This window comes from Peromyscus californicus, unplaced genomic scaffold (genome assembly GCF_007827085.1).
Source record: "Peromyscus californicus insignis strain IS unplaced genomic scaffold, ASM782708v3 Scaffold_15__1_contigs__length_86483966, whole genome shotgun sequence".
Taxonomy (NCBI): domain Eukaryota; kingdom Metazoa; phylum Chordata; class Mammalia; order Rodentia; family Cricetidae; genus Peromyscus; species Peromyscus californicus.
This window is the reverse complement of record NW_026294447.1, coordinates 61122422-61145628: the sequence shown is the minus strand read 5'-3', so window position 1 is coordinate 61145628 and position 23207 is coordinate 61122422. Positions and strand designations below refer to the sequence as shown.

The following is a 23207-nucleotide window of genomic DNA, read 5'->3' as shown; positions in this document are numbered from 1 at the left end:
ACACTGGGTCCTCCCAGCAACACCATACACACACACACACACACACACACACACACACACACACACACACACACACACACACACACATACACACACACAGCAGCCCAATGGGAGGGGCAGGCAGAAGAGCAGAGGCTCAAGGCTGACCTCTGCTGGAGTTGGAGGCCAGCCTAGGAAACAAGACTCTCAAATAACAAATGACCCTGGCACACTCATATCTCTCCCTGCTATGTGTGACACGAGGCTCCTGTGGACTTGTCCAGAACTCTGTGACAGGAAGCATCCTCAGGAGAGCACTCACACCCTTTCTCTGGACCTCCACGACCCCTGCAGCTCCTCTTGCTAAAATCCAGCCTGTAATCTAGAGCAAGGGCTGACTGCAGACCCTGCTCCTGGGAGGACAGACACAAGCCACATACTGCCTGACCTGCCCCAGGGCCACAGGGGCAGCACTAAGGTCTCTGCTTTACCCCAGCCCACAACTCAGAGGCCTTCACATCAACTGAGCACGTGGGCAGCGCCCTTCCGACCTTTCTTTTTCATTTATCTTTATAGTTGTTGACACAGGTCTCCTACAAACTAGGTTGGCCTCAAATGTTCAATCTTTCTGCCTCAGCCTCCTGAGTGCCTGGCCCCTTTGAATATTTTAGAGAAGTAATTATGTTGCTACAAATACTTAATATGAGAGGGTGATGAAGGGCATGCAATCAAAACACGTGACCAAGTGCGTGGAAAGACCACATGATACCCGTGCTTTCCTTTTGTTTTGTCCAGACAGGGTCTCTCCATGTAGCCCAGGCTGTGCTGGGATTCACTATGTAGGACAAGGCTGTCCTCAAACTCACTGCCAGGTGCTGGGATGAAGGTATATGACACCCACACCCGGCTGGGATGAAGGTATGTGACACCCATACCCGGCTGGGATGAAGGTATGTGACACCCACACCCGGCTGGGGTGAAGGTCTGTGACACCCACACCCGGCTGGGATGAAGGTCTGTGACACCCACACCCGGCTGGGATGAAGGTCTGTGACACCCACACCCGGCTGGGATGAAGGTCTGTGACACCCACACCCGGCTGGGATGAAGGTCTGTGACACCCACACCCGGCTGGGATGAAGGTATGTGACACCCACACCCGGCTGGGATGAAGGTATGTGACACCCACACCCGGCTGGGATGAAGGTCTGTGACATCTCACACCCGGCTGGGATGAAGGTATGTGACATCTCACACCCGGCTGGGATGAAGGTATGTGACACCCACACCCTGGGGTGAAGGTATGTGACACCCACATCCCCACACCCGGCTGGGATGAAGGTATGTGACACCCACACCCGGCTGGGATGAAGGTCTGTGACACCCACATCCCCACACCCGGCTGGGATGAAGGTATGTGACACCCACACCCGGCTGGGGTGAAGGTATGTGACACCCACATCCCCACACCCGGCTGGGATGAAGGTCTGTGACACCCACACCGGGCTGGGATGAAGGTATGTGACATCTCGCACCCGGCTGGGATGAAGGTCTGTGACATCTCACACCCAGCAAACCATGTGCTTTCGTTGTTTCTGTCGCTTCTTTTGGGTCCATTTTTTGTTTTGTTTTGTCTTTGAGACTTAGTCTCTCTATGTAGCCCTGATTGGCCTAGAACTCACTATTTAGACCAGGCTGTCCATAAGCTCAGAGATCCTCCTGCTTCTGCCACCAAAATCCTGGGATTAAAGGCTTGCGCTACCACGCCTAGACCCCAGAGCCAGATTTTTTTACATTTAAATTTTTTTATTTGTGTGTGTATATGTATGACCAGCCAGGGTTACAAAGCAAAACCCTGTCTCTAAAATAAATACATAGATAGATAGATAGATAGATAGATAGATAGATAGATAGATAGATAGATAGATAGATAGATAAGATAGATAGATAGATAACTAGATGGATAGATGATAGATAGACAGACAGACAGATAGATAGATGATAGACGGATAGATATATGATAGATGATTGATAGGTTAGGTAGATGATAGATAGATGGATGATAGATATAAATAGATAACAGATGACAAATAGATAGAGAGATAGACAGACAGACAGACAGACAGATCTTTTTTCCTGCAGTGCTTGGGATCAAGTCCATAGTCCTTTGCATGTGACAAGTGTTCCTCCAGAGCCTAAACCAAAATCAAGTTTTCAACTACAGCCACACCAAAGGCCACCACAGTTCCAACAGAGCAGCCCGCCCAAGAGTCAAGCACACCTGCTTACGTGACCTCATGGCAGCTTCTTCCAGTGTTTCTGCAGCTTCAAACTTCCCCTGCCGTCGGTAAAGTGCTCCCAGGTTTTTCAGAGTGGTTGTGACGGTGGGGCTGCAAGAGCGCACAAGACACAGAGCCATGAGGTGTGAGTCCCAGACAGCCACTACGCAGCACGTGTCAGCTGTGTGCTTAGTGAGGACGTGCTCCCTCTCCAGGGCCCAACGGGCACACCAGGCAGTGGTCTGGATCATAGTTTGCTCTGGTGTAGGTCACTAAGGAGGGTGCGACCACATTCTAAAAGACGTCTTCCACTCAAGCAGCCTGATGCTCAGCACTGTTACAGCTCTCTACAGAAACCCCGAAGCATTCTCCCAGAGCCTGGCAACTCACAGACTCCTGGCATGGCCACAGAAGCATGTGGCTAGTCCACCCAGAGGTCAGCACATTCCCCTGCAGGCAAAACTTGGTCTGTGCTTGTCGTACCCCGTGTCTCACCAGAGCCTCCTGACCTGACAGCTAGGGTAGAGGACACTTTGTAAAGGAAACAAGGGCTGGGGGAACAGGACGGGAGAGTGGCCATGTTAGACAGAGAAGTCCTGCTAAGGTTGAAATATGGGCCGGGAGATGCTCAGAGGGTCAAGAGCTGCACCAGCATGAGGACTGAGTGTGGGTCCCCAGTGCTCACCTGAGAGCCAAGCATGGAGGGTCGTGCCTATAACCACACACTGGAGGAGTGGAGGCAGGTGGGTATCACTCCGAGGCCAGCCTTGGGTCCCCAGTGCTCACCTAAGAGCCAAGCAGGGAGGCTGGTCGGCAGTGGCACACTCATTTAATCCCAGCACTCGGGAAGTAGAGCCAGGTGGATCTCTGTGAGTTCGAGGCCAGCCTGATCTACAGAGCGAGATCCAGGACAGGCACCAAAGCTACACAGAGAAACCTATAACCACAACACTGGTGGACTGGAAACAGGTGGGTACCACTCCGTGGCCAGCCAGTCTAGCCAAAATGACATGCTGCAGATTCAGGGAAAGACCCTGTCTCAAAAACTTACATGGAGTAATAAAAGATCTAAAAGTCAGCGTTGCTCTGGCCTCCACACACACCAACATAGGCAAGTGCACCCATACACACATGCACACATGCGCACACACACTGGGTCAGCCTGGGGTAATGGTGTGCCTGTGTAATCCTAGCACTCAGGAAGCTGAGACAAGAAGAACAAGAGCTTAAGGTCAGCGTGGGTTACACAGCAAGACCCCGTCACACAATAAAATAAAAAGTTAGACATAACCTAGACTCGAGTCGGTTCAGATCTATATTCTGAGAGGTGTTTTCCTCTCACTGATGACAGGCATTTATTTCCATTACAGAAATAAGGGTGGCACCCGGCATGTCCCTCAGTCAAGCGCACTGAGAAGCAAAGATGGATTTCATCCACTGCAGTGAGTGCAAGGGACCCACAGGAAGACTCTATGACAAGCTGGGGTCTAAGTTTCCTGATACAGATGAGCAGGAAGCTAAGACCAGGGAACCTCAGCAGGGTTCTAGGCCAGCAGCAGGCATGCGGCCCACGGCCCACGGCCCATAGCAGCAGCAGCAGCAGCAGCAGCAAGGGTGTGTCCCACCACCCTGTGCAGACCAAGGCTGGCTAGGCCACGTGTGCTGGAGCGCTGCACAGCTGCCGACGGCTCAGGAAACGTCCCGTTCCCTCAGTCAGATGTCCGCAGATCTGACTGATGGCCAGCACCGCCCTGCTGTACTGAGTGCATGTGGAGGGAACGTAAGTCATCTCCTGACAAAATAGGTTTTTACATTATCTTTTTTTTCTTTTTTTAGGCAGGATCTCTCTATGCAGCCCAGGATAGCCTGAAACTCCCTATATTAACCTCAAACTCACCAAGATCCTTCTGCATCTGCCTCTCACGTACTGGGATTAGAGGTATGTGTCACCATGCCTGGTTGCTTTAACTTTATTTTACTAATTATTACTATTATTATTAGCATGTGTAATACATGTGTGTAGGCACACATGAGCATACAGCTCACGTGGAGGTCAGAGGACACGCCTGTGCTCACGTTAGCTCCCAGGATCAAACTCAAGTCATGGCTTTTATGGCAACCTCATTTGCCTGCTGACCCATCTCGCCAGCCCATGGTCAGGTCTGTAACTAGAACTGGGGGACGGGACCATGTGGCTGGACTGCTAACACCTGGTGTGTCTGGAGTTCGGCTGGCAGCCTTACCTGTCCACTTTGCAGGCTTTGTACCAGCCACCGTACTCTCCGAAGGATGTCCCGTCCTTCTGCTTGCCCTAGTGCGACAGAGAACCGAATGAGCGAAGGCCGGCCGCAGCAGGGCAGCCGCCGCTGACGCCCTCCCTCGCTGCAGCACAGCCTTACTTTGCACTCCTCTCTCTCCTCCGCGTGCATCCAGATGGGCTTGTTTTCATCTAGGGAAGAAGAAACAGCCCTTTGTAAGGTGAAGAATAAGGAAACTGGAGCCGGATGTGACGGCACACACCTTTAAACCCAGCACTTGGGAAGCAGAGGCAAGCAGAAGGCTGAGTTCCAGGCTAGCCTGGTCTACAAAGGAGTTCCAGGACAGCCAGGGCTACATAGTAACCACCGAGCAGATGGCCTCTAAGGCTGTCAGGGATTGCAAGAGTTGCTCTTGCTTTCATATGAGCCTTCTCAGGACTTTTTTTTTCTATTTTTTCATGTGTGTATACATGTATGATGTGCATGTGTGTGCATATGTATGTGAACATGCACATGGAGGCCCCAGGCTGGTGGCTGGAGTCTTTCGACCACTTTCTGACTTATTCAATCTTTCAACAAACCAGAACTCACTGCTACAGCTCGTCTCTCTAGCCTGCTCTAGAGACTCTGTTTCTGCTTCGGAGGCCGCCACAGCCACCTGTCAGCTCCATGGGGGCGGGCGGGGGGAGGGGGGAATCTCCCCGGGGCAAGCATTGCACCCCTCATCCTCTCCCTGGACTAACTCTGACAGGCCGAGTCCACCCTGGAGGAAAGCCCTGCCCAGGCTCCAGAAGAGACAGCTATTAATGTCTCGCACCGAGGATGTCAGATGAGGAATGCATCCTTACCGGACAGACCTGAGACTCTTAAAACATCATACACATAAAAATAATTTTTAAAATAAATAAATGAATAGTAAGTGCTTACGTGAAAGAAAACCACATGTGCACATGTAGTAATTACCAGAAACTCCCTTTGGCTCCATCGTGTGAACGTTCCTGCCCTGCACACTGATAACTGCCATCTGAATGTTTCATGTGATACTTTGTAAAAGAAATATTTAACACAAAAATGTTTTTGAGGGGCTGGAGAGATGGCTCAGCAGTTAAGAGGTCCTGAGTTCAATTCCCAGCAACCACATGTGGCCCACAACCGTCTATAATGGGATCTGGTGCCCTCTTCCGGCCTGCAGGAATACATGCAGGCAAAACACTGTATACATAATAAATAAATAAATCTTAAAAAGTAATACTTTAAAAAAATGATTTTGATTCAGCAATTTAAGTTTATTTATTTATAAATTTATGTATTTATGTATATGGTACTCTGTCTGCATGTACATCTGTACACTAGAAGAGGGAATCTGATCCCATTATAGGTAGTGGTGAGCTGCCACATGAGTGCTGGGAATTGAACTCAGGACCTCTAAAAGAACAGCCAGTGCCCTTAACTGCTAGTCATCTCTCAGGCTTTGACTCAGCAATTTACATTCTATAAAATACATATTTCACTGCACGGCCTTCAGTGGCACCGGCAGAGGGTCAGCAGAGCAAGCAGGACTCCACCCGGTCTCCTGAGGCGCAGACTGGCACCAGCACACCAACACTTTCTCCTCACACTGTGCCTTGAACACCTGTGGTGTCTGACGGGTGTGTGTGTGTGTGTGTGTGTGTGTGTGTGTGTGTGTGTGTGTGTGTGTGTGTGTGTGTGTGAAGTGGGCGGGGCCTTGTCTCCTGTGACAAGCGACACAGCGAGTCCAGGGCACAGTGGGACTCTGCACTTGTCACAGGTTCCCAGGGTGTCAGCTCACTAGACAGGACGGATGGCTCTAAGCAAAGATTCTGGAGTTGATGGCTTAGGCCATGTCTGTAGCAAGCCTGGGCTCTGTAGAAACGCACCATGAAAGGCCATGAGAGGAGGGAGCCTCCCTGAGCTGCCGACAGGACCCAGGCACACTGCACTCAGGACCCCTCGCTAATGTTCATTCACTGAGAAACGAAGCTGCAAGCAAACTCCAGTGAAATGCTTTCTTTACAAACGGTCTGGGTCGTGGTCTCTTCCCAGCAATGGGACAGTAACTAAGACAACATAAAATAATAACATCTTTGAAAAGGGGATGAGAATACTGTGGGGACTAGGGCATTACTGCCAACTTCAAGTTGGAAACCACTCTTTTTAATACATACAATGAATACATTTCCTTAGAATATTTCTTACCGTCCACAGAACCAAACTCCCGTTCATGTGCACGGGTGAGAATCTCCTTGTACAGCGTTTCTGCTTGTTTGAACTTCCCTTGCTTCAGATAACAGGAGGCCTTCAAATAAAACACAGCACTCAATTCCTTCACACATAAACACAGCCGGATTCTTATCTGCAGGTGTCTCGTGGCCCTCTGGAACATACCAGGTTATTCTTCGTCTTGGCCACATTGGGGTCATCGGGTCCTAGCTTTGTCTGGTAAATCTCCAGGGCCCTCTGGTAGTAATACTCCACCTCCTCATACTTGCCCTGGTTCTGGCACAGTAAGGCCAAGTTATTTAACTGCTTGGCAACATCCGGATGATCCTTTCCCAGCACCTGGGGTTAAAAACAGGGAATCAGAAACACCACCATCCACTCCACTGTCTGCCTCCTGCAGGGCTCTTCTGAAGGCAGACTGGAAACCCTCACAGGACTCTCTCCCCACATCACAACAGAGTGCTTGGAGTCTGACCTCAGCCAGAGGGAAGGGAAGGGAAGGGTGCTGCACTCACATCCTTAGCGCCTTTATTTTCTGGTGGGAAAACACATGCTGAAACGAGGTCTCATGATCCCCAGGCTGGGCTCAGACTCACTATGTAGCCAGGGATGACCTAGAACTTCAGATTCTCCTGCCTCTGCCCACCAAGTGCTAGGACGGCAGGCCTGAGCCACCATACCTGGCTGTTGAGCTTTTTGTTTTATTTTGTTTGTTTTGGTTTTTGTTTTGTTTGGAGGGGAGTGTGTGTAGGGGAGGGGGGTCCTCACTCTGTAGTGCAGGCTAGCCTGGAACTCACTATAGAACCCAGGCTAGTTTTGAACTCTTGTCAGTCCTGACTCAGCCTCTTGGATGCTGGGATTACAGGTCTAAGTTTCCATACCCTTTAGCTGCTCTGCCTACTTCATGGCAGGTGCCATCATGGAGCTAAGGAAAGCTGGGTTCACGAAGGCTTGGATTACAGGAGTTAAATGCACCATCGCGGCTGTGTGCCCTTCTCCAGCCAGCCCCTTTACTATGGAATCATCACGCAGAACCTCAGTGGGGCATCCCTACATCTAATGCCAAGGAGTCTTCCCATCTTGCCCTGGCTGCCTCATAAGCACACCTGCTTTCTTTTTTGGCAAGTCTCACTGCCAAACACCATCTTGCTAACCCTTTCCTTGCTAACTAACCCTTCCCTAGAACACAAGCCCAGGAGTGCAAGGGTCCTGTGTCTTCCGCACCTCGGCAGCCTCCCTAGAGAGGTGCCTGGCACAGGACAAAGAACAAACTCACACTTAATTCCCTCCAGACCCTGGTCAAGAACTCGGTGTGGTGGCCCACGCCTATAGTCCCAGCACTCAGGAGGCAGAGGCAGGTGGATCTCTGAGTTCAAGGCCAGCCTGGTCTATAGAGTGAGTTCCAGGACAGTCAGGGCTACATAGAGAGACCCTGTCTCAAAAAACCAAAACAAAACTGGTCCAGCACTGGTCTCGCACTGTGTTTTACTCCTGCACACTGCTGACGGGCACTAGCTCTCCCTGCCTCTGAAACTGTGAAGTCAGCGAGCCAAGGTTCAGTTCAGACACAAAGCTTCCCTGGAAAGCTGACTCAACACTCCAAGCCCCAGGCTGGAGGAGTCCCTGCTCCCTCCTCTCCTGTGGTTCCATCCGACATCCTGGGCCCTGAACAGTCAAGGGACTATGCTCCTGCTAAGCAAGAAGTTCTACATGACGCAGTTTAATACATTTCTTACCTTTCTATCTTCTTTCTCTTTCTCTCTCTTCCCCCTCCCCCCACCCTCCACCCCCCACCCCACCCCCCGTAACAGGACTTTGCTGTTTTCTTCAGACTAGAATCGGGCTTCTGAATTTAATAAAGAACTCAGACCACAGTGATGTGCCAGGTACCTACTGAATTGGCAGATCACCTTCCAGGTCTTCTAATCCTTGGCCCATGTGTGCCGACCTGCTTCTAACCCCAGGCCACACAAATCTGACACTTCCACTTAGTAAGTGTGCAGGTGACTGCACACTAAAATATTATCCAAGCAGACCAGAGAGATGGCGGCTCAGTGGTTAAGAGCACTTGATGATGCTCTTGCAGAGGACCCGGGTTTCATTTTCTAGCATCCACATGGTAGTTCACAACCATCTATAACTTCAGTTCCAGGGGATCCCATGCCATCTTCTGACCTCTGAGGGTACTATACATGCATGTGGTGCACGGCCAAACATGCAGGCAAAACACTCACACGTGAAATAACGTGAATACATCTAGTAAACTGAAACATTATCTATACATTTGATAATCCTCGTCATATGGCTCAAAATTAAATGATCACTCCCCAGGATCACTGATCAACAACTCAAGAAACACCAAGCTGGGGCTGGAGAGATGGCTCAGTGGTTAGGAACATCAGCTAGAGGACCTGGGTTCGGTTCCAAGCATCCACATGGCAACTCCAAGGGATCTGGTGCCCTCTTCTGGCCTCAGTTGACAACAAGCACACATCCAGTATACATACAGGCTTGTAGGAAAAATACTCCTACACACAGAATAAAAATAAATAAATCTTTTTTTTTTTTTTAAATAAATCTTAAAAGGAAAGAAAAACACCAAGTTGAACTGTGACATTCAGCCCCTCAGACTATTCACCCTGTCTGGGAACCTGTGACAAGTGCAGAGTCCCACTGTGCCCTGGACTCGCTGTGTTGCTTGTCACAGGAGACAAGGCCCCACCCACTTCACACACACACACACACACACACACACACACACACACACACACACACACCCGTCAGACACCACAGGTGTTCAAGGCACAGTGTGAGGAGAAAGTGTTGGTGTGCTGGTGCCAGTCTGCGCCTCAGGAGACCGGGTGGAGTCCTGCTTGCTCTGCTGACCCTCTGCCGGTGCCACTGAAGGCCGTGCAGTGAAATACACAGTTATTTAAGATTTATTTATTGGTCTGAGTGTTTTGATTACATGTATGTCTCCACACCACATTCATACTTGGTGCCCACTGAAGCCAGATGAAAACTTTGGATTCCCCTAGAACTGGAGTTACAGACAACTGTGAGCCCATGTGGGTGCTGGGAATTGAACTTGGGTCTTCTGGAAGAGTAGCCAGTGCTCTTAACTCCAACTCCAGTAAACTCACTCTTGTTTTAGAGACAGAGTCTCTCTATGTAGTCCTGACTGCCTAACTCTGTACACTCGGCTGTCCTGGAACTCGCTCTGTGGACCAGGCTGGCCTTGAGAGCTGCCTGCCTCTGCCTCTCAAGTGCTGGGATTTACAGGCGTGTGCCACCACCACCCAGCTGTAAACTTATTCTTAAACTGAAATGTCTTTAATGACAAGTGCATACCATCACTGAAACGCAGAGATGCTGCACTGACCACTTGCCCCTCAGAACCTCATTCTGGTCAACAGCAGGAAGAGCAGGGCTACCCACAGGAAGCTGTCCCCCTTACACAACCCCAGCGGCAGGTTTCTGTCTTAGCTCTCTGCCTTTCCACATGACTTACTGTAGTAAGTGAACATAACAACATCACAGCGCTCAGTTCTCAAACCATAAAATGACCACCTCCCCCAGAAAACTCCATTTCAGCCGACAGGAAGCCCCACTGCCTCCTACCTTCTCTCTAATCTCCAAGGCTCGTTTACACAGTGGCTCGGCCTCCTTGTACTTCCCTCTTTTACCATACAGCACTGCAAGGTTGTTCAGGGTCGCTGCCACCTGCCGAAACAGAGGCCACAATAAGCTGCTGAAGAGATGCCACAGGCAGGGGAGTCCCAGGCCCGCCCACATGCATAGTGACACATTCATCACATCAGAGGGATTCACTACAAAACAGATCACTAAAGAGAAACAGAGCGACATGATCTTGATTTTTCAATTTTTCTCAAAGCCACAAAGCCAACCAGAACAGACCTCTGTGCGAATCTAACCGGACTATAAAAAGACAACATGAATTCTTGAGAACCGATCTAGAAAAGGACATGCGATTTGATTGTGGATCAAAGTGAAGTGAGTCAGTGATCTGAGGAGGTGACTTCACAGACCAGAGTGACCAGAGTGTTAGCATGTCACTACCTGAGCAGGCCCTACTGGTGCCATCTGGGACAAGGTGGCTCTCAGACCCTCCCTGTTGAACTTGACATTGGCATGAGCTGGACAAAAATGTATTGGGGAAAATAAAGTGTAAACGCCAGGAAGGGGCAGGGATACACACCGCGGGGTGATCTCTGCCCAGGGTTTTCTCACGGATAGCCAGGGCGTCGTTCAGGAGATTGGCTGCATCTTTGTACTTGTTCTGATCCCTAAACCAAAACACATGTCAGTGTTCAGCTGGACGCCACTAAACCCACCCACCTGGTTAGTTAGCAGGCCACCTTTGATACTGAGGACTGAACCCCAGCATTCAGGCATACTAAGCATTTACACTACCACAGCCAGCCTGAACCTTTTTTAAATAATTTATTTTATGTTCATTGGTGTTTTGCCTGCATGTATGTCTATGTAAGGGTGTCAGAAGCCCTGGAACTGGAGTTACAGACTGGTGTGAGCTGCCATGTGGGTGCTGAGAACTGAACCCAGGTCTCTGGAAGAGCAGACAGTGCTCTTAACCACTAAGCCTTCTCTCCAGCCCAGAGCCTGAATCTTTATAAAATGTAATTTTGAAACTCCCTGCATTGCTGACCTAGAGAGGCAGTCCAAAGCAGTAGACAGAGCCTATGTGTAGGTCAGACAGAATGGATTCTCTGCCAGCAGCAGTCAACCAAAGCCAGAGGTTGGTAGAGACACATACCTGCCCTAGACCTGCTGAGTCAGGAATTTGGGGGATCAGCCGAGCACAGTGAGACTGAAGCCTACCAGGAAATTCAGATTAAAAATGAAAAATATACCAGGCGGTGGTGGCGCACGCCTTTAATCCCAGCACTCAGGAGGCAGAGCCAGGCGGATCTCTGTGAGTTTGAGGCCAGCCTGGGCTACAGAGCGAGTTCCAGGACAGCCCAGGAAGTTACACAGAGAAACCCTATGTTGAAAAACCAATTATGTATGTGTGTGTGTGTGTGTGTGTGTGTGTGTGTGTGTGTGTGTGTGTACTCAAAGAAATACATATTGAAACAATACCTGACAATACCGACAGGAAACGAGAAACACCCAGCACTGCCCACAGAAGCACTGTGGCAGGGGCACACGGGTGTACCACGCCTCTAAAAAGCAGTTGGGCAAAGTGTACTAAGAACCGCCAAAGGTTTAAATGAGAATTTTAGGAGATTATCCTAAGGGGGAAAACAATCCGAACTTTTGGACACCACTTAGGGACATTCATTGGTATATTAAAGTGTCAGAAAATGTACTGGAAAGACTCAGTGGTTAAGAGCACTTGCTCTTGCAGAGGACCCAGGTTTGGTTCCCAGCACCCACATGGCAGCTCACAACCATCTGTAACCGGTTCCGGGAGACCTGATGGCTTCTTCTGACCTCCAAGGGCACTGCACACACATGGTGCACAGATACATACAGGCCAAACACTCACACCCATAAAATAAAATAGACTAAAAAGAAGTCCAAAGTGGCTGAGCTGGTCAGTGCAGAGGGCTATTCGGGAAGCAGTGGCCCAGTGGCAGCACCTTCTCTGGTCCTGTGAGACCCCCAGTCACCGAGGTGGCTGAAATTCTAGATTAACTGCTGGCTATATGAAGTGGACGGGAAGGCTGGAAAGCTGTCTCATAGATGTTTATGAAACACTCTGCAGAAAGCAGGCTGGTTCAAAGCTGCCTCTCAGAAAGTCTAGCACAGTAACCCAAGGACTAGCCTGTACACCAGGGCCAGGATGTTGAGCATGGTGGCCACATCGGGGTGGTCATGGCCCGAAGTCTTCTCCAGGTCCTCCAGGGCCTGCTTGCAGAGGGGCACCGCCACCTCGTAACGCCCCTGGGAGGCATACTGGATCACCAGGTTGTGGAGTGTGCGCAGCCTCGCCGGGATCTCGTAGCCCCCCTGCTGGGCGGCGGCTGCAGCGCTGCTGTGTTGCTGCTGGACTGCATAGAAAAGTGCATGGCAAGGCGGTTAGGACAGCGCAGTTCACACTTCAGCCCACACCCTAGTTCCAAGTTAGTGCAGACCCAGGAAATTCAGACTTTCCTGGGTAACCCCTGAGCAAGCCAAAAGAGAAACAGCCTCTCGGGGACAGTGTACTGCAGACTGACACCATGGGATTTCTCCAGCTGAGAAATCAAAGGAAAGGTAGGCAGCTCTGATTTCTTTAACCTTGCAAATAAAGACCCACAGGTCTATGCACTGGTGTCTAGCCTCTATGCTAACATCCCAACACACACTAACCACTTTAAAGGTTGGGGAAACAAGCAATCTCCCAGGTATGGTGGCACACGCCTACAATCCCAGCATTGAGGAATCTGAGAGACGGCTCAGTGGTTAAGAGCAGGTGCTTACTGTTCCTCCAAAGGACTAGAGTTCAGGTCCTAGCACCCACATGGCAGCTCACAACCAGCTGTAATTCCATTTCTAGAGGCTCTGCTACTCTCTTCTGACACCAGACACCCACACAGTGCATATATAGACATGCAAATTAAACACTCATACACATAAAATAAATTTTTTTAATCTTAGAAAAAAGTCCCAGGGACATGCCTTTAAATCCCAGCACTCGGGAGGCAGAGGCAGACGGATCTCTGTGAGTTCAAGGCCAGCCTGGTCTACAGGGTGAGTTCCAGGATAGCCAGGGCTATTAGACAGAGAAACCCTATCTTGAAAAAAAAAAAAAAAAGTCCCAGGCTAACCTGGGCTATCATAGTGAGACCTTGCGTAAGTAAACAGATAGTAATCCCATAGGCTAGGTACAGGCTCTGCAATCTATGACAAGAGTGTCCCCAGAGAGAAAGCAGCACGGCTACACAGCATGTCCAGTGGCACAGCCACACATGTGCAACTCACTTCCTTGTCCTGGGTCATCTTCGTCATTCGGGAAGAGATCATCCAGTGGCTCTTTGGCAGAATCAGAGTCTTTGTCCTCCTACGAGAGACCCAGAGCATCCTTCACTCCACAGAACCACATGCTACCTGGATATCCTTAACATAAAATTTATCCTTTCTATTTACCACAGACCAGACAAGACAGCCAGTTTTTGGTTTTGTTCTTATTTATTTATTTATTAGAATTAAATGTATGATCATCTGCAGCCTGGTTTATCTATCAGTTTAGTAAAGAGCAATAACTTTACTAAATTTGCCTACCTTGCACAAGGCCTAAGGATAGATACCCACCCACCCCCCCAAAAAATAAATAAATAAGTAAAAGGAACAAAAGAGGGTTTGCTAGACTAAAACTGAGGGATCTTAATGCAGGCACAGTGTGTCAAGACAGACCCTGACTGCATTTCTAGACCTTAGATTCCTCCACTGTTTTCAGATGAAGTTCTAGCAGAGAAGGAAAGTCTTCTGGAGATCAAAACTGTGCAGACAGGAAGAGGAGGTGCACCTGTTCTCCCCAGAGCAACCGAGGGAGGAACTCCCTGGTCCATGCCTACAGTGGAGTAACTAGGGGTCCCATAGGAGCTAAAATCCTGTCAGCTTCACATCATAACTTCAACAGAGTCCTGCACAGGGCACAAGACAAAAACAGTGACAACAGAGTCCGGAGAGCAAACAGCCTGACACAGGAGCATCACCGTGTGCGTGACAACGCCACCTCTGGAAGGACAACAGGTAAGCAGACCTCACTCTAGAACATCCCCACAGGGATAATGCATAATGCATCCTCAAAGATACCAAGACCATGAGAAGCAAGCAACTGGGGTGTTCAAATGAGAGACGGCCAGATGGGGCCGGGGCCGCAGCTCAGTGGAAGAGCACCGGCTTATCATGGGCAAGGCCCCAGCTCCATCTCCATCACCAAAAACCAGACACCCACTCAGCTAAGCCAGAGTGCTACTAACAAATCCCCACCAAATGGAGAAAGGCCAAAGGGAACAACACAGAAGCTCAGGCACATCAACTGGAAAGTGGAGTCCGCAGACCTGAGCACAAACTAAACCCGACCTGTGAGCAGAACTAACGGCAAACTCCCTACTAGAAGCAAAGACTTACTTTTATTACTCTGTTTTTTCCAGACAGGCTCTTGCTATATAGTTCTGTCTGGCCTGGTACTCACTATGTAGACCAGGCTGGCCTTGAACCTGCAACAATTCTCCTGCCTGTGCCTCCCAAAGTGCTCAGATGACAGGCATGAGTCACGACACCTGGCCAAGACTTGCTTTTAGATTGCCTATTGGCACTTCCTGAGCAGAGCATGGGTACCACACTTGGCAAGAGCCACTCACCGAGGGAGAGATGTCATCGTCGTACTTCTTCAACTGGTTCATGAACTCCAGGTGTTTCTTTTCTTCCTCCAGCTGAGCCACAGACTGCTCACTCTTCTGCAGCTTCTGCTGGGTGTTGGCCAGCTCATCACGCAGCCACTGGTTCTCCTGGCACAGGCGACGAACCTGAGCACGTAGTTTCTGTTTCTCTGACTCCACGGCATTCAGGTGATTGGACAGGGCCATCATCACCTGATCAAAAGAGAGGTTTCCCCACTGCAGCCTTTGGAGGAGAGCCCCAGGACACACATGTGGGCTAGCAGCTCCAACTCACATTCACAAAATTATCCCCGGGTACATGTCAACAAGATCTGTCATTTATTTCTCCTTTTACTCTCTGCACAGATCACACACTGGAGTGTCAGCACCACAAGCTTGGAACATCTGCATGCCACTTTTCTGTAAGAGCACTTCAGTGGACTGGAAATGCACATGTCTCCTCTTCTCGTCCATTCCACTTTCTATGGAGATCAGCCAGCCTAACTCTGCACGGGCCTGCTTCCACATGAGGGTCCATGTATCTGCTTAGAGTACAGGCAGGTGAAGGGCCAGGGGTGGAGCTGGGGAGGGTAACATGCAAATCATCCACCACTAAGGAAGGCAAGGGAAGAGTCTCTGTAGCTACCACCAACTGCTGAAAATACCAGCACAATCCTAGCCACACTAAGGCAAAACAAGGCAGAGGAAGCCAGGGGGCTTTGGCCTTGCCCTCTGCAGGCCATGTATTTGCCTGTTCTGCTATAACACAGTAACTGGGTAACCATCCCCCTAGGTATAAAATATGAAACACCATAAGGCAGGCTTTTTCTTATTTCCTTTAAAAACAAACAAACTATCATCTACCAAGCAAAAAAAAAAAAAACATGTTCCTAACACCTTTCAGCAACAGAACTTGAGGCTGGCAAGCAGGTAAAGGTGCTTGCCACCAAGCCTGATGACCTAAGTTCAATGTCTGGGCCCTACATAGTGGACTCCCATGGATCATTCTCTAACCCGCATGTGCATGCCATGGCAGGAATGTACATGCATGCACAAAATAGATAAGCCTGGCCTAGTGGTATATGCCTTCAAACCTGGCAGAGGCAGAGGCAGGCCGATCTCCCTATATGCTTGAGCCTGGTGAATTCCAGTGGCAACAGCTAATGGAGACCTGGTCTGCCAGGCACTTCTCAGCCTGGAAACCATCCAGAATTCATCTAGCTTCCTGTACATGATTTCGGGCTTGAGTCTGAAACAGGTAACTAGAAACTAAGTTTGTGTATCCTGATGTATTTAACAGATGGTGGTCCTTTAACCTCTTTGAGATCTGCTGCATATGACATTTAAAATGTTTAAGCTTTCTGCAGTGAACTGTAACCATTCCTGCCAAGTGTCTCCTTTGAGGTCTCCAAGAAGATGATGGGGCCTTGCCACGATGATGCCACCAGGACTATGATAAGGCCACTAAGCTGACAAACACCACCCAAAGATCAGCTTTGGACTACAAACTGCTCAGGACAATTTCAAGGCAGTTAGCTAAGATGGTCCAGCCTCATACTACTCCAGCCAGGACTTCAGAGAAGCCCTGCACTTTCCCACCACACTGAGACTGGACAACAGCTAGTGCTCCCGGAACTTGGCCATTATCTCAATTGTCTCAGGGTCCCCAAAGATGCTGTTGTCTCCAGACAACAGGAAGTAATTTTTTTTTCTGAATTGGCTACAGAAAGTAATTTTAAGAACACAATGCCCACATTCCAAGAGGTTTTTGGTCATTTGGTGGATTATGGATGTTTATCATCATTTGGTGGGGGAGGGTGCAAGTTGTTAATGGTCATGGTCAGGAAGGAAACTAAGCAAAGGAGGTTAGATTAAGGGAGCTCTTTCTAAAAGATGAAAAAAAAGGGGGGGAATAGCCAGGCGGGGGTGGCACACACCTTTAATCCCAGCACTCGGGAGGCAGAGCCAGGCGGATCTCTGTGAGTTCGAGGCCAGCCTGGTCTACAGAGTGAGTTCCAGGACAGGCTCCAAAGCTACACAGAGAAACCCTGTCTCAAAAAAAAACAAAAAACAAAAAAAGGGGGGGATATATAGGAATGATAGTATAAAAGGGTTGATTATTGAATCTACTTTAAACTATAAAACTATTATCTCAAATATTTTACATTGTTATATTTTGTATATTGATACAAATTTAAGGTTACTTTTGTTAGACCATACTGTATATACATTTCTATTCTTGTTTAAGAGATTTTTTTTGGTGTATTGATACAAATTTAATGTTATTTTTGTTATAACATACTATATATATGCTTCTACTCTTTTTTTTTTTAAAGATTTATTTATTTATTATGTATACAGCATATATGACTGCAGGCCAGAAGAGGGCACCAGATCTCATTACAGGTGGTTGTGAGCCACCATGTGGTTGCTGGGAATTGAACTCAGGACCTCTGGAAGAGCAGTCAGTGCTCTTAACCTCTGAGCCATCTCTCCAGCCCCATGCTTCTACTCTTGTTTAAGGTACTGTACCTTATATGCATATATGTTTCTACTCTTGTTTAAGGTATTGCAGCTCATTTAAAAATGTAATGTAAAGTTGTAGTACTTGAAAGCTATTATTACAAACTATTTAGGATAATAAAGAAATTCAAGTTAATAGTCATCTATAACAATCAAAGTTATACTCATGTTAGGTATGTTTTCAAGGTCAAGCAGAGATATATTTTAGATAGATAGATGGTCTTCAAACACTCCGGAGACCTACAGAATACTGCCTTTAAGATGTTTTAATAACATAAGGCAGGCCGGGCGGTGGTGGCGCACGCCTTTAATCCCAGCACTCGGGAGGCAGAGCCAGGCGGATCTCTGTGAGTTCGAGGCCAGCCTGGTCTCCAAAGCGAGTTCCAGGAAAGGCGCAAAGCTACACAGAGAAACCCTGTCTCGAAAAACCAAAAAAAAAAAAAAAAAACATAAGGCTTTTCATGACAGTGAGATACATATGCTCCTGGCAGCACCAATCTACTTCAGAGATGATGATGGGCATTGAAAAACCTTCATGTGGAGTTTGCTTTCATTTGTGGCAAAGTTAGCCACTGGGCAAGAAACTGCCCTTGCCTTGACTGCTGACAGTATGCTGTCTAAATTTGACAAACAGCACACAAAAGGCTACTGCTGAACTTTGCCAAGACAAGGCAGGACAGTCCTTCAAAATTCCTGATTCACAGAAAAGTCTGTCAGATATTCTAGGCCTGTGGGCTGAAGATAGATGCCTAATATTGCAGAGGAACTTGGAGTGACTTCCAGGCAGCCAGCTGTCTCTGTCATTTCTATAGTTTTGGAAACTGTTTGCTCTGCACTTCCTGTTTACTCAGGCAATATCTTATCCTACTCGAGTCTCTGATGGGGTTGAAGACTAGAGTTTTATAGTTTTCTTTGTTACCAAATTCAGAAAAGAAATGTACAAAAGAGGGCTGGAGAGATGGCTCAGAGGTTAAGAGCACTGACTGCTCTTCCAGAGGTCCTGAGTTCAATTCCCAGCAACCACATGATAGCTCACAACCATCTGTAATGAGTTCTAGTGCCGTCTTCTGGCCTGCAGTCATACATGCTGTATACATAATAAATAAATAAATCCCGCCGGGCGGTGGTGGCGCACGCCTTTAATCCCAGCACTCGGGAGGCAGAGCCAGGTGGATCTCTGTGAGTTCGAGGCCAGCCTGGGCTACCAAGTGAGTTCCAGGAAAGGCGCAAAGCTACACAGAGAAACCCTGTCTCGAAAAACCAAAAAATAAATAAATAAATAAATAAATAAATAAATCTTAAAAAAAAGAATTAAAAAAAATGTACAAAAGAGATGTAAAGTTTACAAGGTTGAGAGACATAAAAGCTCAAGTTGTTTATCTAAGAAAATGTTTTAAGGTCTAAAATGATATTTTTAGGTTGGTAATACAAGTTATGATAGAAAGTGGTTTAGGTATAAAACTTTGGACTCATCAAGATAGGATAGACAATAGAGTAATTTCTCTGAACTTGCCAAATACAAATGGACTGGACATTGTAAATGTAATTCTTACCTGATAATTGTTCTTATTGTATATAGTTTTACTATTTTAGAGCTAAAGCCTTTTTATTTAGACAAAAAGGGAGAAATGTTGAGGAATATTTGGTTGCACTGTGACACTCCAAGATTGTTAATAAAGTTAAACCTTGAATCGAGGGGCAGAGTCCACAACTAGCTGACCAGAATTAGCCATGGAGATTTTGGAGGGCACAGATAGAGAGGAACAGGGAGAGATTCGTGGTCTTCTCGATATGGGAAGGTGGAGAGGGAGGTTCAGCAAACATTCCTCTGCTGCTTTCTTGATCTATCAGGTTTGTACCTCAGGATCTGACTCGCGAGTGGGGTGATATATCGTGTACCCTAATAAAATTTGCCTGAAGATCAGAGAACATAACAAGCCACTAGATTAAACAGAGATGCCAGGCAGTGGTGGCGCACACCTTTAATCTCAGCACTCGGGAGGCAGAGCTCCGTCTGGATCTCTGTGAGTTCAAAGTTACCCTGGACTACATGAGATTGACTCAGTCTAGGAGAGAAACAGAGCCAGGCAGTGGTGGCACACACCTTTAATCCCAGCACTAGGAAGGAAGTGACATGGCTGGACCGAGAAAGGTATGTAAGGCGTGAGGAGACAGGAACTGAGCTTTTTGGGCTGAGCCCTTTTCTGCTGGAGCCCTTTTGGCTAGAGCCTTTTCGGTTAGAAGACTTTTTGGCTAGAAACCCTTTTGGTAAGACTGCCATTTTTACTATGTCAATCCTACCTACCCATGAGCATGGGAGATCCTTCCATTGTCTGATATCTTCTTCAATTTCTTTCTTTAGAGATTTAAAGTTCTTGTCAAAAGGTCCTTCATTTGTTTAGTTAGTGTTACCCCAAGGTATTTTATATTATTTGTGGCTATTGTAAAGGGTGATGTTTCTCTGACTTCTTTCTCAGCCCTTTTATCATTTGTATATAGGAGGGCTACTGATTTTTTTGAGTTGATCTTGTATCCTGCCACTTTACTGAAGGAGTTTATCAGCTGTAGGAGTTCCCTGGTAGAATTTTTGGGGTCGCTTATATTATCATATCATCTGCAAATAGTGAAAGTTTGACTTCTTCCTTTCCAATTTGTATCCTCTTGATCTCCTTTTGTTGTCTTATTGCTCTAGCTAGAACTTCAAGTACTATATTGAATAAATATGGGGAGAGTGGACAGCCTTGTCTTGTTCCTGATTTTAGTGGAATTGCTTTGAGTTTATCTTCATTTAATTTGATGTTGGCTGTTGGCTTGTTGTAAATTGCCTTTATTATGTTTAGGAATGTTCCTTGTATTCCTGATCTCTCTAAGACCTTTATCATGAAGGGGTGTTGGATTTTGTCAAAGGCTTTTTCAGCATCTAATGAGATGATCATGTGATTTTTTTCTTTCAGTTTGTTTATATGGTGTATTACATTGACAGATTTTCATATGTTGAACCATCCTTGCATCCCTAGGATGAAACCTACTTGGTCATGATGGATAATTTTTTTGATGTATTCTTGGATTCGGTTTGCCAATATTTTATTGAGTATTTTTGCATCAATGTTCATAAGGGAGATTGGTCTGTAATTCTCTTTCTTTGTTGCATCTTTGTGTGGTTTGGGTATCAGGGTAATTGTAGTCTCATAAAAAGAGTTTGGTAGTGTTCCTTCTGTTTCTATTGTGTGGAACAATTTGAAGAGTATTGGTATTAGTTCTTCTTTGAAAGTCTGGTAGAATTCTGCACTGAAACCATCCGGTCCTGGGCTTTTTTTGGTTGGGAGATTTTTGATGACCGTTTCTATTTCTTTAGGGGTTACTGGTCTATTTAAATGGTTTATCTGGTCTTGACTTAACTTTGGTATGTGGTACCTATCCAGAAAATTGTCCATTTCTTCCAGACTTTCCAATTTTGTGGAGTACAGGTTTTTGAAGTATGACCTAATGATTCTCTGGATTTCCTCGTTGTCTGTTGTTATGTCTCCCTTTTCATTTCTGATTTTGTTAATTTGGATGCTCTCTCTTTGCCTTTTGGTTAATTTGGCTAGGGGTTTGTCTATCTTGTTGATTTTTTCAAAGAACCAACTCTTTGTTTCATTGATTTTTTTGTATTGTTCTCTTGGTTTCTATTTTGTTGATTTCAGCCTGGACACCCTTTTCGGCTGGACCCCTTTCAGCTGAGGACTCAGAGGATTCGTGGAGTTGGTGAGGTGAGAAGTAGCTGTGGCTCGTCCCTTTGTCTCTCTGATCTTTCAGCATTTACCCCAATATCTGGCTCTGGGTTTTTTACTATGAGATCATTTTGGAATTTGTGTAACACCTGAGTTTTTATTCATAATAGAACAATTTAGGTTAACTCTTCACTAGGTGGTGACTTTCTTTATCAAAGACAGAACTGGTGATCCTGAAGTCTGTCCCCTGTTCATTCACTAACTGCACAAGCAGAACACTAAGGAAGAAGCCACGCCCCAGTGCACTGAATTTGAACCAGGTTTACTGACAGGGCCACAAGTCCTCAGGGGGACAGGTATGCTTCCACTGTCCTCATCTCTAGGTCAGAGTTATTCAGACACTCAAAGCAATGGCCCTGGGTTGCTGTGTGCTGACTGGGTACTGGTCCACCCTACTCTCTAAGCCCATTCACAACTAAGTGTCCCCCACTGGTACCTGTGCCTCACTCAGGCCAAGCTCCAGCATCTCCAAGGACTTGCGGATCATGCTGGATTTCTCCTCCACCAGGTTGCTCTCATCATCCTTCTTCAAGCACTTCAGTGTCTCCAGCAAACTCTGCAGGATGGAGTTGTGCTCATTCTTCAGGGCTTCCAGCCCCTGAATCACTTGCTTTGTCTTAGAAATGATTTCATCCTGCGTCAGCTTTTCCAACTTCTCTTCCTTTATGTACACCATTGTGGACATGTTGTCATACATTCTAGAATGGAGGGGAAAAGCAAACAGCTCATTATAGTCTGTGTTGATGCTACAACCTTAAACAGCGAACAGTGACAATTATAAATCACGTTTCACAGAGCTGGAGAGATGGCTCAGCGGTTAAGAGCACTCGCTCTTAAAGAGGACCTGAGTTCAGTTCCCAGCACCACATGGCAGCTCACAACCATCTGTAACTCCAATTCTAGGGGATTCGATGCCCTCTTCTGGCATCTGCAGGCACTGTACACACACACACACACACACACACACACACACACACACACACACACACACACACACACAGGCAAATACCAATACGCATAAAATAAAATAAGTAGATCTTTTAAAACTGTAAACCAGTGGCAAGCAGCAGAGTCAGGCAGACCTCAAGGCAGCCTGGTCTACAGAGTGAGTTCCAGGACAGCCAGGGCTACACAGCGAGACCCTGGGGTGGGGTGGGGGTGGGGAACACACACTTAAAATTTTTAAATTATATTTTACATATGAAAATTAAAAATGTGCTTGTAGCTTTTGTCTTGAATATTCTATGATGTAATGACTTCCTTTGCAGACTTAAATTATTCTGGTTTAGGTTGGGGATTTAGCTCAGTGGTAGAGCACTTGCCTAGCAAGCACAAGGCCCTGGGTTCAGTCCTCAGCTCCGAAAGAAAAAAACCAAAAAAAAACAAACAAAAAAAATTATTCTGGTTTACATCTGAATATTTTTTATAGGCGAATTAACAGTAACTAAAATTCATGCCAAATGTAAAGTTGCGAAATACTTCAGTGGACATGCCTTCTGAATGTTGACAAGCTTTATTTCCAAAATGAGATGTAGAATGGATACTAAACTCTTTGAACAGTTTTGTTTGCATAAAATCAATCGCTGGGGGCTGGAGAGATGGCTCAGAAGTTAAGAGCATTCATTGACTGCTCTTCTAGAGGTCCTGAGTTCAATTCCCAGCAACCACATGGTGGCTCACAACCATCTATAATGAGATCTGATACCCTCTTCTGGCATGTAGGCATACATGAAGACAGCACACTATACATAATAAATCTCAAAAAACAAACAAACAAACAAAAAAACCAATCACTGTAAAATT

At 47.1% G+C, this 23207-nt stretch overlaps 1 protein-coding gene across 12 annotated transcripts in view; it reads right to left on the bottom strand.

The window, feature by feature from the left end:
- The window catches only part of Klc1 (kinesin light chain 1), a 56898-nt gene that overhangs the window by 17134 nt on the left and 16557 nt on the right, over window positions 1–23207 (bottom strand). For all 12 annotated transcript variants that reach the window (XM_052739083.1, XM_052739085.1, XM_052739081.1 and 9 more), the window contains exons 2-12: window positions 21841–22102; window positions 15091–15321; window positions 13706–13784; window positions 12567–12792; window positions 10977–11064; window positions 10379–10480; window positions 6923–7096; window positions 6734–6833; window positions 4658–4707; window positions 4502–4569; window positions 2261–2369 (exon numbers count right to left, since the gene is read on the bottom strand). In XM_052739083.1, the coding sequence (XP_052595043.1) occupies window positions 2261–2369; window positions 4502–4569; window positions 4658–4707; window positions 6734–6833; window positions 6923–7096; window positions 10379–10480; window positions 10977–11064; window positions 12567–12792; window positions 13706–13784; window positions 15091–15321; window positions 21841–22101 (1488 nt within the window). In that variant the 5' untranslated portion in view covers window position 22102. The remainder of the gene's footprint in view (window positions 1–2260; window positions 2370–4501; window positions 4570–4657; window positions 4708–6733; window positions 6834–6922; window positions 7097–10378; window positions 10481–10976; window positions 11065–12566; window positions 12793–13705; window positions 13785–15090; window positions 15322–21840; window positions 22103–23207) is intronic.